General features: G+C 35.8%; 1 protein-coding gene across 5 annotated transcripts in view; it reads right to left on the bottom strand.

Annotated features, from left to right (window-relative positions):
- Nucleotides 1-6,910: 6,910 nt before the first annotated feature.
- BRMS1L (BRMS1 like transcriptional repressor) overlaps nucleotides 6,911-17,178 on the bottom strand; it is a 43,074-nt gene continuing 32,806 nt past the window's right edge. For 3 of the 5 annotated variants that reach the window (XM_024762098.1, XM_024762100.1, XM_024762095.1), the window contains 6 exons: nucleotides 15,321-15,417; nucleotides 14,186-14,269; nucleotides 13,215-13,279; nucleotides 12,102-12,141; nucleotides 9,889-10,036; nucleotides 6,911-8,510 (listed from right to left, as the gene is read on the bottom strand). In XM_024762098.1, the coding sequence (XP_024617866.1) occupies nucleotides 8,393-8,510; nucleotides 9,889-10,036; nucleotides 12,102-12,141; nucleotides 13,215-13,279; nucleotides 14,186-14,269; nucleotides 15,321-15,417 (552 nt within the window). In that variant the 3' untranslated portion in view covers nucleotides 6,911-8,392. The remainder of the gene's footprint in view (nucleotides 8,511-9,888; nucleotides 10,037-12,101; nucleotides 12,142-13,214; nucleotides 13,280-14,185; nucleotides 14,270-15,320; nucleotides 15,418-17,178) is intronic. The other 2 variants (XM_024762101.1, XM_024762099.1) reach the window with 1 other exon arrangement.

A 17,178-nucleotide genomic window follows, 5' to 3' on the forward strand; every position in this document is an offset into this window, starting at 1 on the left:
AAAACACAACCATACAAAACTATTTTAAGAATGCTGAGGATAAAATTGGAGAAGTGGGGAGCAAAGCTTACAACAGGGTTATTGATTTAATAGACAAATTAAACTATTTACTGCCACATCCTTTCAGAGCACTTTGATCTGTACAAAAAGTTCTAATGTTTCCTTTTTTTAATTCCACACTCTGTTTCTGTAGTAACTCTAAAGCATATAATCCGTTGCAATATTCCTAAGCCTTTTACATGGTGAATTCTTTTCAGTCAATAAACAGTAATAACAACATAATGCTTGTTTCGAACTTTATCTTCTTCCTGAATATCCCTTAATTAGTATGCAACAGAATTAAATGTGACTGCAGTCTCACTATACGATTTTGAATAATTAGAAGAAAAAATACAAATTCCAAACTAAGCACCTAAGTCTTGTAAGAATTTACTGCCACCTTCAGGTTTTAATCAAAATGCAATCGTAGTACAGCTTTTACATTTCCAGGAGACAGTCCCTGGTTAATGTAGTTAAAATATTAACATTATTTTCTGGTTTGGGAAGCAAAGTGCTATCTAAGTTAGACTGCAGTACAAATGTCTTTCATGAAATACCCTTCCACCTTGTCTTTCATGATTCTTCTACAATGTAATTGAAAATCAAAGCCTACAGTATTTTATCAGTCACTATAATTACATACAGGGAGCTCCCAGAACACTGTCTAGAATATACCTAAGTATCTTCAGACTAAATCTAATTTAAAAAGCTCTTCAAACAAAACAGTTTTAAAGGTTCCATGTGTCAGTGCCCTCCAGCCAAAGACGACCAGGAACACAACTATAGTAAAACAAGTTGGGTTTCTTGCTCACTGCAACGAGGGAGCGCACACACCATAGGGGCTTTGGGTGTCTGAGAAAGGTGTGAGAAAGGACTTAGAAGATTTGGACTTATAGTGGGAGATTTGGGGTTGTGTTCATGGAAGTGGGGCTTGGCTCTGGATGGGATACTGTCAGGAAGTGGGGGCACTTCTGTGATTGGGCACTTTAATAAATCTTATTTATAAGGCAGGAGGAATGAAACAAGGCCAAAGCCATCATGGATAAAACAGCAGCAGCTGTTCATATTAGCCAGGATAGGGGAAGCTTTCAGATTTTTGTGGTTGGCAGGCTGACCTTGGTTTTGTCTATACTTACACAAGATTATGAGGGGGAGCGGGGTCTTGGTTTTTTCGTCTCACTTCATCGCGGGCACAGAGTGGCCTTGTTTGATGTTGATGTTCTATGCGATTGTTTATGCTCAACAGAACACAAAGGCAAGTGCCAGACAGATCCCAGTTGTCAGGGACTGCTTTTCTTTCTCAGGGGAACGTTTGCAATTCTACCAATACCTTTAGTGTTATTCCTTGAATTTGTGGTGAAATCATAAAAGTTTATTATGTTTTTTTAAGATGGAAATCAATAGAATTTGAAGCCCTGGTGTTCATGATAAATGTTGTAAGCTAAAAAAAAAAATTAGAAGGAGGGTATTTATTAGAAGACTCATGTAACATGAGGAAGATTGGGTGCAGGTGGACTGTGGGTTAGCTGGAAGCAGGAAGTTAAATGCCAAGAACAGTCTCTCATCTCTTCAGCTCTCCATGTCATCTTTCTCCACAGGGCAGGAAACTTAATTGCCTATTGCTTAATTGTCTTCCCAGTTACATTTAAAAAGGGAGACTGACTCTCTTTCCACAGATATAATTTGAAAGATCCCAGGGGAGGATTCCAGCTGGGGCAGCCTGAGTTACAGACCCACCTAATCTAAACAACTGTGATCAAGAACGGCAGAGCATGAGAGAGATGGATGCTCCCATTGGAACCACATGGCTGGGGAAGAAACAGTTTCTGTAAAAAGTAGAACTGGAGGGCTGGGCAAAAGAACTGAAGTTCAGCCAGGAGTGAAAAAATCAGTTCTGGGTTTTAGAAATAAAATACCTGCTATAGGCAGTACTCTTTACAATAGTCAAGACATGGAAGCAACCTAAATGTCCATCGACAGATGACTGTATAAAGAAGATATGGTACATATATACAATGGAATATTACTCAGCCATAAAAAAGAACAAAATAATGCCATTTGCATTTGCAGCAACATGAATGGACCCAGAGAGTATCATACTAAGTGAAGTAAGTCATACTAAGTGAAGTAAGATTTCACATATAAGTGAAATCTTAAAAAAAAATGATACAAATGAACCCATTTACAAAATAGAAATAGACTCACAGACATAGAAAACAAACTTATGGTTACCAAAGGGGAACATGGGGGGAGGGGGATAAATTAGGAGTTTGGGATTAACAGATACACACTACTATGTATAAAATAAACAACAAGGACTGCTGTATAGCACAGAGAACAATACTCAGTATCTTGTAATAACCTGTAATGGAAAAGATTCTGAAAAAGAATATATATATATATATATATTTTTTTTTTTTAATTTTTAAAGGTGATTAATAAAACGTCTTGACATTAAGAAAAAGAGAAGCACAGAAGAGTACATATAATATTCCTTTAATGTAAATAATGGGTCCTGCTTTGCCCTATTTTATTTACCTAGCAGAAAAACAACCAATATAAGTCATGGAATCTTTTAAAGCTCAAAATGGAGAGAGAAAAAGAGGAAGTCCAGAGAACTAGGAGAGGACACAGGAGGCATCTTGCAGGCAGTGGACAGACCAGCATCCTCTCCTTCTTTGGTCTCCCCTCACCTTGGCAGCCTCGCAGAGAGTGGACTTGGGCCATGACCATGACTGGTGCTAAGAACTCCCTTGAGCAGTCACACCAGGAGGAGGGAGAGGAGAGCTCTACAGGAGGGGAAGGGGAACAAGCAGACACAACCCTTGGGCTCCCCTGACTATGAGAAGCCTGAAACCTCCCAACAGACCCTTGGGCATGAGGGACGGTACAGCGCAAGGGTGTATAGGAAAGGTCCAAACCAATTTGGCCCTGACATAGTGGGTACTGTTATTATTTATACGTATATAAGTATATTGATAAAATACGTATAAGTTAACACCATGGAGGGTAAGCTTCAAATCAAAAACTGCTATAGTGGTGGGGGAGTGGAGGGGGGGAAGAACTGGGAGATTGGGACTGACATATACACACTACTATGTACAAAATAGAGAACTAATGAGAACCTGCTGTATAGCACAGGGAACTCCACTTCGCTGTACAGTAGAAACTAACACAACATTGCAAAACAATTATACCCCAATAAAAAAATAAATCTAAAAAAAAATTGCTGTAGCCAATGAATAATTTAAACAGTACCTGAAGTTTTTTTAAATCGTCTTTCCTTGATAAGTGCAATTACCTATAAATGCACTTAAACATAATACACGGAAATCATAAATTTATCTTCAAAGAAGTGAAAACACTTCACTATCTTTGCCATTACCAATAACATTTTCATATTTGCTCAATAATAAACGAAATATATTTCTTTCAACATCTCACTAATAGCAGGTATCATTTAGCCTCTGCCTGAGGATCTGGTTTTCTAAGCCGTTTAACATAAATTATAATCTTTACTAGCAGAGATGAAATGCTACCATGTGGCCTGCTTCTGGACTAGAATTATGGCTCTTCTCTCTTCAAGAGAATGCAACAGTCTCCTGGCAAGTTCACCCACTTCAGACTTCTATTAGATACAGAAAAATGGAAAAGGAAAGGAAAAATGAACTCTAAAGACTGTTACTACATAACTTTTCCCCTTGACCTTCTTTAATAAATTGTGTCTTTGAAAGAGAATATATTAACTTCAAGTTTAGGAACAAAGAAATTTTAGACTTATAGTTGCTTTCTAGTTATAGATAGATGATAGATAGACAGAAAGAAGATAGATGATAGATAACGTATATAACATATATACATTTTTTCAGGAAGATTAGCAACTTGAGATAATCAACTAAGTTTAAGACCATTCAAAATATAAGTTCTGCCACAATCTTTTGCCTTGCATACCTTGAGGAAAAAAACCCCAGAAATTCCTAATATATGGTAAATTTATAAAGTAAGCATATCAGAATTCTGACATTTATGTTCATTTTTTTTCAAACATGAAAAATATTAAATAATGACTTTCTGTTTATATACTAAACATAGTTCCTGGCACATGGCAGGCATTCGAATTACCAGTGTTATTATCACTGGCTGCCCATGAACCAGGGGCCACACTGGTCCAATAAACTGGGCAGAGTAGCAAAGTACATAATATAGAAAGAACTTAGAGGGAGGCTGTGGACCAGGCCTGCACAGCGAGATCCTGGTCAGCAGAGCACCAGGAAAAAATAAAATCAAAAATAAGATACTAAAAATAGAGTTGCCATGATCCAGCAATCCCACTCCTGGGCATATATCCAGACAAAACTATAATTCATAAAGATACATGCACCCCTATGTTCATAGCAGCACTATTCACAATAGCCAAGGCATGGAAACAACCTAAATGTACATCAACAGATGAATGGATAAAGAAGATATGGCATATGTATACAATGGAATATTAACCATAAAAAAGAATGAAATAATGCCATTTGCAGCAACGTGGATGGACCTAGAAATTAACATACTAAGTGAAGTAAGTCAGAGAGAGAAATACAGATACCATATGATATCACTTATACGTGAAATCTAAAATATGACACAAATGAACATATCTACAAACCAGAAACAGACTCACAGACACAGAAAACAGACTTGTGGTTGCCAAGGGGGAAGTGGGGCTGGGGAAGCATGGGTTCAAAGTTTGGGACTAGCAGATGCAAACTATTATATATAGAATGGATAAACAACAAGGTCCTACTGTATAGTACAGGGAACTATATACAATATCCTGAGATAACCCATAATGGAAAAGAATATGAATATATATATGTATAACAATCATTTTGCTGTATATCAGAAATTAACATGACACTGTAAATCAACTATACTTCAATAAAATTTTTTTAAAAATAAGATTATAACAATGTGTCCGGCACAATACCAGGAAGGGGCTATCTCACAAGAGGACAGGTGAGCCCTTCAAGTTTCGACAAAACCATCTTTTGATTCCAAGTTTGCTTTCACACAGATTTTCCTAGAAGGAAAAAATATGCCAAGTAGTTGACTTGAGGAGTCTGGTCTCCTTCTCAGTGAAAATTATTAAACTGACACTCGGCTGTCACTTCAATCCACTGTGAATGGGTCGGTCTAACTCCCCCAGAGCTGTCAACTCAGGCATGTTATTAGTTTGATAGAGCTGCCATAACAAAATAGCACAGACTGGGTGGCTTAAACAACAGAAATGTATTTTCTCACAGTTCTGGAGGTTAAAAGTCCAAGATTGAGGTGTTGGCAGGTTCGGTTTCTCCTGAAGCCTCTCTCCTTGGCTTGCAGGTGGTGGACTTCTCATTGTCTTCACATGGTCCTTCCCCTGTGTTCACGTATCTGCTGTCCAAATTTCTCTGTGTCCAAATTTCCTTTTATAAGGACATCAGTCAGACTGGATGAGGGCCCAACCTAACACCCATTTTAACTTAATCACCTCTTTAAATGCCCCATCTCCAAATACAGTCACATTCTGAGGTAACGGGTGTGATGGCTTCAAAATATGCATTGGAGGGGCGGGGGGAGATACAATTCAGCCCACAACAGGGCATATGAATAAAGTTTAAGTTTCTGGGCCTATGAAGTAAGGGGCAAGACTCTGAGCCACAGTGACCAATGAGGGAAAACGCCTCAATTAATCCCACCTGACATATCAGGCACACTTCCTGTAGTTCATCTATGAAGACAATATAAGGAACATACATTTTCCCTAACCTCATTCTGAGCTTTTGTGTTCTTTGAAAAATATTTTACATTTCCTTACATTTAGCAATTAAAATCATTTATATTCCAACTTGGCAAGAGACTACATAAATCCTAACTAGTGTATTCATTCATCCTACAACCATTTTCCTTATCAATTCATTTTAGTTCAGTTTTAGTGTACTGGACTTACTGGATCCAAAGACAAAATCAGAAATAACCAACGTCCCTGTTCTTCTTTTTAAATAATTATCAAAAAAAAAAAAAAATAATTATCAAGTATTTAAGATTGTACATGGTTCTGTCAGTGGTGTTTGAGTTCTGAGTAACAACACACATATCGAAACAACTTTTACGTGAAGAAGTTTGCAATGAAAAGTACTCAGTGTCCAGTGAGAAGAAGGGACAGAATGAGGAATGTACATTAGTGTTTGCTAATAATTATTAGTGATGAATTGGATTACTGATGATTAGATTCTTTTAATGGGAAATGTCGAGAAGGGATAGACCAAACATGAAATCCTGGAAGCTGTGACAGTTAAGGTCCATATATTGATACTAAGACAGAGTCTGATTGTAAACAAAGTACCAGCAGCTGCTAGATCACATTTTGCAGATTCTAACAGTTCCCCTAAACTAGACTGTTTTTGACCAGAAGTCAAATGGCAAACTGCCAACAATGAAATATATTTTATAGTATTTCAATCATAGACAAGCATACACTTACCTGAATCAGTATCAATATTATGGAAAAGTTACATATGATATAAACATTGAAGTTCTGAAAGTAAATGTATTAAATCATAGTCAGTTTTTAAAATAAAGACTTTCTACTTAAAATTTCAGAACTTACACGGTACATTTTTATTAAAGTAGAACATATATGCATATATTTAAATTAAATATAACTTAGCTGCCTTAAACATCTAAATATACCCCAACAGAGGTTGAATTGTGGTTTAGGGACGCAGAAACATTTGTTCAACACTCCAACACTCCATATCTATTCATGTAAATTGCCTTAAATCCTTCTTAGAAGTAGACAGGTTATAAATAATAAAAGTGCACAAGTCATTCAAGACACTACGAATGACACACAAACACATCTTTTTATTATATACTAAATTTAAAAATCCAAATATTAAAAATGCTTATGAAACATTGTATACATAAGTACTGTCAAACACTATCAGATTATGACATTATGTACATTTGCTAAGGTTAATTAGAAACAGAACAACGTACGTAACTGCTGATAATTAATTTCAGAAGTCAAATATTTTAACATTTGGCAACTGTGAAGTAGTGATCTGCACAGGAAGATGTTTGCAGAGGTAAAATAGTGAGAAAACAAATGGAAAAATGCAGATATTCCTGCCCTAAGTGTTAATAAGTAGATCTCTTCCTCATCCTCTTAAGTCTCAATATAACAGAAATTAAAGTGCACAAGACCACCAGGAATACCTGATTTGGTTGTACCCTAATATATACTACAGCCAATTGTGCTGCCATACTGAGGGTTTCAGTTCCCTATACTGTTCCTGAGGTTTTAGAAGTTAATTTTGAATGTGACTAGGGGAAGAGGCCAATACTTTCTAAGTTGCACCAAGTGGCCTTAAAGTGTAGAAACACCAAAGATAAAAACATTAATTTGGGAATAGATTCAAGGAGATCATCCCTGTCTATTTTGCCCTAGGAATAAAATTAGGATACGAACCTAGTTTTACCTCTGGAAAATGCTTACTAAAAATCTGTTTCAAAAGATCAGACATGTACAGCAAGCACCACAATACTGTCAGTTACTGTCCACCACTTACATACTGCATCATAAATACCAGGCATATAGACCTGCCCTCTAAAGGTTCACATGAAATAAAGGTAGAATCATGTTATTACTTGACACTAATATTTCTAATCAACATGAAGTATAATTTGTAAAAATAGGTCACCTCCATACAATCAAGGAAAAGGAGAAGGAAAGCTGCTAGTCTACAAAAGTGCTCCTTTTAGCTTTCAAACCCAATAGCTTAATTTCGGGTAAAACAAGATTGCAAAGTAAGGCCATCAGTTCTAAATAAGCTGATGATGCCATCTATACATACTCACGTATATATGTTTAAATTTCAATTCTGATTTGACACAAATGTACTATTACAAACCATTTATAGGAAACATTTTATAGGGCTTATTTACAAATATATGATCAGTGACAAAGACACTGAAAATCAAGAAAACTGCAGATAAATGTAGCCATTGCTAACATAGTTCACTAAAGGTAAGACAGATTTACATAAAAACCAAAGAAAAAAGTTTAGTAAGAAACCCCTACCATATATACCTATTGGTCACTGGGCCAAAAAGGCAAATAAATGTAATGATCATGATTAAACTTTTATCACTGTCTCTTTCAATAACATATCAACATGAGGTCTATTTAGAGTACTACCTACAAATACCCAGTCTCTCATGATTCGATGAGAATATTAAGTTACTGAATATATTTTTTTATTCCCATGGCACATCATACTTGGTAACACTAATAAGGTAGATTTAGATAACACTTAAATCATGATTACGAATGTTTAATTGAATATTTTCCTTTCTGTAGCTGTGAAATGTAAAGCTTAGATTTGCTTCCATCAGGCCTCTTAAACCAAACTTCATCATGGTTAATTGTTGTAATTACAGCACTAAAAAGAAAAAAATACGAATGAATGAATTACAATATGCCTTCTCCACTCATTTTAGAGCACAAACTATAAAACCAAAATAGCTGGACTCTAAGAGTAGATTCAGGTATGTAATTGTCATTTACCGGAATGCTATCAGCAGGGCATGCTGTCAAAAATATCACATTCAGCAACATTTAATAGATAATCTCCTTTCTTTTCTTAATAGAGTTGGTTAAACTTACTACTAGAACTATTAAAAGCACATTGTCCCTAACTCCGTTCCCACCCCACCTCCAAAAGAAAAAGGGGAGCTAACACCACTCCTTATGTAGTATTACACCTCCAACTCATATCAGCCTTGGCAGTAGGAAATCTTTCAAATGCCAAACTTAATTCCCAGTGTCAAGCATCTGTGGTACTTGCACAGATTTTTTTTAACACTACTAATCTTTACATAGACATCTTTCTAAAAATATATGTGTTTAATCCTCTTTTATGCTATTTCATCTCCTTTTTAACCACATTTATGCTAAGTAGTAGTAGTTAAATGTCTCAAAATCAATAAGATAAAGCAAAGAATCCATGGGTATCATGTATAACCTAGTAATTAATTAGCTCAATGAGCTTCTATGAGAAAAGTTACTATACACACTGATCCTGAAATGAGTATTCTATACTAAACGCAAACACTTTATTTACTACTGATGCCTAGAAAAAGATAGTTTCTTACTGTAGAAGGTTACTACTCTGAGAATTAAATCCTAAACTACTAAAGGAATTAAAGCAGCGATGGGCAATAATATTTTCCAAAGGCCACACCAGATAAAACTTATAAGGCTCTGTAAATAATTCTATAAACTTTATTTAAGCCTAGACAGATTGAGTTTTTTAAAAGGCAATTTTCAGTTTTCAAGTTATACTTTAATTCCCACTACTCTAAGTTTTTGTTAATTTTCAATTCCTTTCCCATGCTAATTGAAGCAAATTTTTAATCTAAAATACTGTAATATACCCCAAAAAGTTAAGGATTAATAGAGCCACACTGTGGCAGCATACTGTCAAATTCATAACAGTCTGGATTAAAGGTCATAATATTAGGATCATAGCAAGTCATCTATTATAAGAATTAATAAATGGGATTTCTTACCTGGCTAAATAATTCCAACATTTCCATTTGTGTTAATGCTTGTGTCCATGAACTTAATATGTAACTCTGGTGTATAAAATTAATACTGGTGTGTAAACATGCTAATCAAATCATATGTCAAGAGAAAAAAAGAATCCATAGGGAATTAATAATGTATTATGAATGCACTATGGAAGCAGCAAATATTTACTGACAACAATGTGGTAAACTCTAATACTGAGTAGCACTGAAATGATAAAGGCTTTTTACCTTGTAGGACATTCATCTTTTTTGTCAATACATATTGTCTGTCCACGTATATACCATTCACCATCATAATACAATCTTCCCTCTTCGGATCTAGCACTGTGCAGGTGTTTTTCCAGTTTCACAGGTGCTAAAGGGATCAGTTCAAAAACTGTTATATTAATAAGACATTGTCAGAAGAAAAGTGCAGAACATTAAGTATTAACACCAACCCATGCATATATGTGAAAAAACACTAACAATATTTCTTAGATAACAAAACTAAATCTAATAAAAACAAGAGAATTTCATTTCTTATATTTTATATAATTCATTCAGTTTTTAATATAGCTATTTAATAAAGCTAAACAATATATAATAAATCAATTAACTAGACAAGTGTAAGAAGGAGAAGCAGATATATTATCAATTACTAGTGCCAACTTTAAGTGAGATATAAAATCTGAATTGTCATATTTCTACTGAAAATTATATTTTTCATATTTTCTCCCCTGCAGCTGACACTTCCAAAAAAGCAAAGTTTAATAAATATTCCAAGAGTTCCCCAGGACTTTGATTCTAAAAAGGAAATGTCCTCAAGTAGAACTTCCATTTTGAAATCCTAGAAATGGTCTGAGATTCACCAGATAAACTCATGCAGAGAAAAAAAATGTTCTTTATAGAAACACACTGTCAAAAGCATACCATGAAATACACACCTCTGCATCATTCAAATGTCACCACCTCAGAAAGGTCTTCCCCAACCACTCTACCCACTCCTCAGTTAATCTTCATCACAGCTTTATATTTCCTTCATAGCAATTATTACAATTTGTCAGTATCTGTTAGTTATCTATTTACATATACATTATTATTCTGCTTCCCCCCAAGGAAGTTCTAGGAGGTCCATCTGTTGCACCATTGTATTCCCAGAACCTCAAATAGTGCCTCCTATATAGAAGGTGTTCAATAAGTATTCACTCATTCATTCGTTCAACAAATGTTTTCTGAGCACTGCGACTAAAAGAGATGTTTCTGACCTTTGTGGAGCTTACGAGTCTCTCAGGAGACAGGTAAACATGTAAATAATCAATAAAAAATTACAAATTGTGTTAAGTGCCATGAAGAAAACAAATAGTACACATGCTAAAGATAACATAACAGGGGTCGGGGAGGAGACCCACTCAACAGTGTAGTGAGACTCTTAAAGGAATCCATGACTCAAAAATGTTCAGAATATAGGTAGTTACCCTTCCACCTAATTCCCAAGGGAAGCAGTTTAGTACAATATTGCTAACAATTTCCTGACATCATATAACGTTTAAAAGAATCCTTGGGTTAAATATAAAATAGAAATTGATCTCTTATAGATTATCTGTTGGGATACGACTCTTCGTATTTAAAACATGTTTTATTTAAAATTCTTGCTTCATTGTTCTTAGGATTAGGAAACCTCATATACAGTGAAAGTAGGCAGAAACAGAGAAAGTTACCCTAGACAATAATGCCCATCACTACTTTGGCAGTGATTTCAGACGTTCCAAAAAATTGTGAATAGTATAATTTGATATAAATTTTACAAAGGCATATCAGAATGTGTAAATCTTAGTGGTGCGTAAATTTTCTTGATGAATCCCACTGCCAGCACTCTAATCTCTCGCCTAGAAAACACAGGCACAGAAGAAATTTTGCCCACAATTCCAGAGGATTCACAGGCTCCCTGAAGGCCATCCATGGACTCCTAAAACCTCCCCTACAGAATTACTGAACCCATAAAAAACACTAAGTACATACTTTTAAAATTACTGATCCATATCAGCAATTGAAATGTAGCTGAAACACTAAAAGAAGAAATACATTCCATTCAGAAATCTTGAAACTTTTACATGAGACAAAGACTCCAGAAGAATTCCTCATAATTCTGGGGATAGTGTTCACTGATGAAATGAAACCAGTGATCGGGGACTGACTTAAAAAGTCTCCACAGGGCTTCCCTGGTGGCGCAGTGGTTGAGAGTCCGCCTGCTGATGCAGGGGAAACGGGTTTGTGCCCCGGTCCGGGAAGATCCCACATGCCGCAGAGCGGCTGGGCCCGTGAGCCATGGCCACTGAGCCTGCGCGTCCGGAGCCTGTGCTCCACAATGGGAGAGGCTGCAACAATGAGAGGCCCGCGTACTGCAAAAAAAAAAAAAAAAGTCTCCATAGCGAAGATTTCTGAACTCAGACTAAATGACTTACGTTCTGTTTTCACTCTGTGTGGACCCAGTGTAGCCATTGCCTTAATTTAAAAAAAAAAAAAGAAGAAGAAAGATGTCTGAGTTCATAGGCAAAGTATATTTTAGTTTCTATTTAATATAAACAACACTACTGATAAGCTCAATAACAAAAACAGTGAAATACGATCTTTAGCTGCTTCAATAAATTGGTAATATCTAAGACCATAGGAATATATAAAAAGAATAACAATTTCTCCTAGAGGTGTTATCAATATCCGAAATAATCTCAAATTCTCAACTAAGAAGCTTCTGAAAATAGAAAAATTTAATAAGAAAACAAGTCTCCACTTTCAAACAAGCACAGAAAATCCTATAATGCTTGAATGCTTAAAGACAGGATGCAAGACATATGATAAGGGTTCAAATATTCACTTTCGTTTATTCAACAAATATTTATTGAGTGTATTCCATGAGCCATTATCAGGCTAAGAACTAGGCACAGAATGGTAATTTATTATTATTTTGGGGTAACCTAAATAAACGCTTTTCTGCACTTTTGCATGAATTATTAATTACATTATCACAGGAAAATACAGTCAAACAGCTGACATGCATCTCTTAAAATATTCTTGCAGGGACTTCCCTGGTGGCTCAGTGGTTAAGAATCCTCCTGCCAATGCAGGGGACACAGGTTTGAGCCCTGGTCTGGGAAGGTCCCACATGCCACGGAGCAACTAAGCCCGTGCACCACAACTACTGAGCCTGCATGCCACAACTACTGAAGCCCGTGCACCTAGAGTCCATGCTCTGCAACAAGAGAAGCCAATGCAGTGAGAAGCTTGTGCACTGCAACAAAGAGTAGCCCCCTGCTCGCCATAACTAGGGAAAGCCCACGCGCAGCAACGAGCACCTAACGCAGCCAAAAATAAATATAAACAAACAAATAAATAAATAAATTTATTTTAAAAACTCTTGCAATCCACTATTATCTGTATTAGTATTAACTGTCTTAGAGAGACTGTTGCAAAGTAAAACATATTTACAATAATATTTTGATGTATTAGTGAAAAATCATAGACTCTTAAAAAGTAGACTATAAAAAATATACTTGCATTCCATTGCTTTTTAATCATACCTTCCTTATTGTTGTCCAGTCTTCAAGAATATCAAGATCTTGTAGCATATAAACTATATACGGACGTTGAAAAGTCAAGGTCAATTTAGCTGTAAGAATTTCACATTTTGAATTATACTTCCAAACTTCTGTTTTTCAGAGAATGGAACAATGACCTCTGGACAAAAACCTTCAGCATGCTGAATTCTGACTTCAAATTATTCTTCAAAAAACTTAGTACCAGGATAAATATGTTCCAGTACTTCAGATGTTATAACCATATTCCCTTAGTCCTATGGTATCAAGGATAGCAAGATACACCACCAACCTAATCACTGGTTTGAGGTGGGGGGAAAAAGGCAGGAGCGAGGGGAGGGCACCAAAGGGAATGCCAAGACTGAATGCATATACTAATTTAATTTAAAGACATTCCACTTTCAGAGACATTAAAAATGTTAAAAAGTACACATGAGGGCTTCCCTGGTGGCACAGTGGTTGAGAGTCCGCCTGCCGATGCAGGGGACGCGGGTTCGTGCCCCGGTCCGGGAAGATCCCACATGCCGCGGAGTGGCTGGGCCCGTGAGCCATGGCCGCTGAGCCTGCGCGTCCGGAGCCTGTGCTCCCCAACGGAAGAGGCCGCAACAGTGAGAGGCCCGCGTACCGCAAAAACAAAAAAAAAAAGTACACATGAGAATTAAGCAATCATGCTACATACTCAACAGCTGCTTCATATCAAAGCCCTTGTGATCTACAAAGCCATATTAATTTCAAAGTTGGGATCGTTACTAAATTTCTACTCCTTCCGTACTCCTCTTAATCTAAACTATACCCTTGTGCCTTTAATCGGTTTTATAAATCATCTTTTGCTTTTTACAGGATCATGCAAATAAAGACAATGTATACTAACAAAAGTTACAAAGATATGCACAATGCAAAAATGTACATTAAAACAAAACAAAACAAAAAAAAACAGAAAATTTGAAAAAGGATATCTGAAACCACAACTGGCTTCTTTTTGTCAGGACTGAAAGGGTCCTTCCTCTTTTTTCTTGACTGAAGCTCATCGTTCCACAGCTCTGGCAAGTAAATAAAAATTAAGTATTAGCTGATTTCTAGAGATCAAAGGAGGAAAGAAAGACTATATAATTTCATAGTAGCAAAATTTCATTGGTGTCTATGTTTATATACTGTATGTGTATACTATACATATATATATGACTATATATAATTTCATGAGCAGTTATATATTTTGAATTTTCCTCTGCTTTTATTAGAGCAAAATTCAACTTGGCACTTAGCGACTAATAACTGATAAACATATGTCAGGCACTCTGGTAAATACACATCGCATGAATGGTCTCAACTAATCCTCAAAGCTACCTCTGAGGCAGATAGTCTCATTACTTCAATTATAGGAGGAGACTGATTTAGAAAAGCTAAAGTGACTGTCACTTGTAGTCACCCAACTACAAGTAAGGCATCATTAGAGCTCAGCTTGTCCACTCTGTCTACTCCATATCAGAGAAATAGAATTTATAACAAGTAAAATAATACATATGCAAGAACAATAGGATAACCCAGTAAATCTTCCATCCAGCGTAGAAAGCCTTTCCACAGTACCTCTGAAAAAGCCATTTCACTTTGGACTGATCTAATTAGTAGTAAGTATTTCCTTTTCCTGAGACAAAAATCTGCCTCCCTGGAAAGTCCATCCATTTGTCCTAGTTTGTGTGGGACCAAAGAGAAAAGGGTTTTATTTCTTCTTCCACATGACAATCTTTCAAGGCTTAGAGGAAAGAACATATACTACAGCTGTCTTCCAATACTATTCTTATGTTTTAATAATATTCTTACTATTCTTGTAGTATACTATCTTATGCCTATAGTTCCTGTCTCACTTCTGTTTTGTTCCCTTTCATGTGCTCCATTTTCTACATCTTTCTGAAGTGTGAGTCCAAATCAAAGCAACGATCACAATCATATCAGATTCTTTAGCAGTCTTGCCCCTCTCTCATTAGGACACTTCATTTACATAACATATGTAAAGGAGACTACATACAGCGAGACACCTCAGTAAACCAAAGGTTTAGTGTCACTTAAACATGACAGTCACAGCATTCCCCTCACCTGAGGTAATATCAATGCTATGCCTGTCCTCTTCAAGCCTTCTTATCTTCTCCTCTAGTTCACTCTGCACTGTATCATATAACAAAAGCTTTTCACTCTGAAAAAAAAAAAGAAAGCAGATCACACATAAGCAGAAAGAACAAATCGGTCTATCTTAACTAAAAGTACCAAATAACTCACTCTTATTTTAACATATGGTGCTTTCGTGTAATTTCAACTTAAAAATTTTAATGATAAAATGTCAAATATATGAATAAACTAACACTAGAAAATATAGAATCTAAATATAGGGAGAACTATATACAATTAAATTGTTTAAGAACATCTAAATTTATATGTGATAAATAAAGAGGCAAATATTTACTTTACAAAAAAACTCATAGTAAGCTCCCATGGCCCCTTTTAAATATAAGCAGGTCCCACCTGTACCACAATGGAGACCTTGTCCTATAAAGTATATCTTTATAAAATGGATCTCTTTTTCTCATCAGAACAATTCCCTGTTAATATCGCAGAATCATATTAAAATAGACTAATATATCACCAGGAGAAAAATTCAAATCTAAACTTTACAATTATTTTAAACAATTCAATTATAGTCAAAATCCTAAAATTACAGATTAATTATATCCAAATCTTTCAACAAAACTACAGAAAGATTGAGTCACTCACTAAGAGACAAGACTGTTCACTAGTAAATCAGACTAGAATCCAGGTCTACTACTTCTAGCCCGCTGTATCCCTTATTTTAAAAGCCATAGAACACACATCAGTATAATATATAGATTTATTATATAAAAAGCTATGACAGATTCCCACCCACCCACCACACCCTTATCTCTAGTAAGGATATTAGCCTATTGGGCCAGATATATAGCTAGATATGACTGTCTCATAGAGGCCACTGCAATGCAGTTAGTTATGATTTCTTGTGGATGGCATTAGCCATGCCCATTTTCAGCATTCCCAGTGTCAGTTATGAAGTCCTGTCTTTTGGGTTTGAAATTTAGAGTCTACACATGCTTGAAGGTTCTCCTGAGTGGTAGAGAAAAGATGGCTTTTGTCAGGTTGAAGCAATCCAGGAGCTAGAGAGAAAGCAAAGCTGAAGAAGACTAAAACTAGATCTCATATGAAAAATTACCTCATTACATGCTACTCTCTATGCTTACTTCTTTTTACTTACCCCTCTGCCTTTGGCAAAGTCTAACAGATATTCTAGCCTTATCTACATTGTATTACAAGAATTGGGAAATGTTATGTAGCAGAGAAAAAGGGAGAGCAGGCTGTGGCCACAGTCAAGATCGTGTGACAGCTATAAATAGAGCCAGATTCTCCAACCAAAGATGACTCCGAATGCTAAGCAGGAGTGATAAAGCTTTTGCTTTTAAGAATATTTCAATTTTTAAAAAATTTTTAAGTAAAAATAAAAATTAACATTAAAAAAAAGAATATGGAAGTTTAACTGCTGCATTCTCTTTGCTTTCCATTGATAAATTTGCCCTAGGCCAAGCAGAAATTCTAAAATAAATCTACCAATCATTCTTTACAATTAAAAAAAAAAAAGCCACAAGGGGACTAAAATGTTTGAAGCTATCTCTAAAAATATAATAGGTATACTTTAAAGTATACAAATAGAAGTATCTTGATTCTATCCTCACTGTTATTTCTTTGATCTTCTCTCCCTTATCCCCAACCCCTCAACAACTTTCCCTGAGAAGGAAAGTCATAATGAAGCAGCTAAAAGACACCTAGAAAAGAAAGAGGCATCCAAACTCCCTTGCTTTGGTGCCTGTAGAGGCCTCTATAGTCAATAGGTAACTTCGCTTTTTTAAAGTATTACTAATTATAATTACATGTT

Source organism: Neophocaena asiaeorientalis, unplaced genomic scaffold (genome assembly GCF_003031525.2).
Source record: "Neophocaena asiaeorientalis asiaeorientalis breed wild unplaced genomic scaffold, Neophocaena_asiaeorientalis_V1.1 scaffold190, whole genome shotgun sequence".
Classification (NCBI taxonomy): domain Eukaryota; kingdom Metazoa; phylum Chordata; class Mammalia; order Artiodactyla; family Phocoenidae; genus Neophocaena; species Neophocaena asiaeorientalis.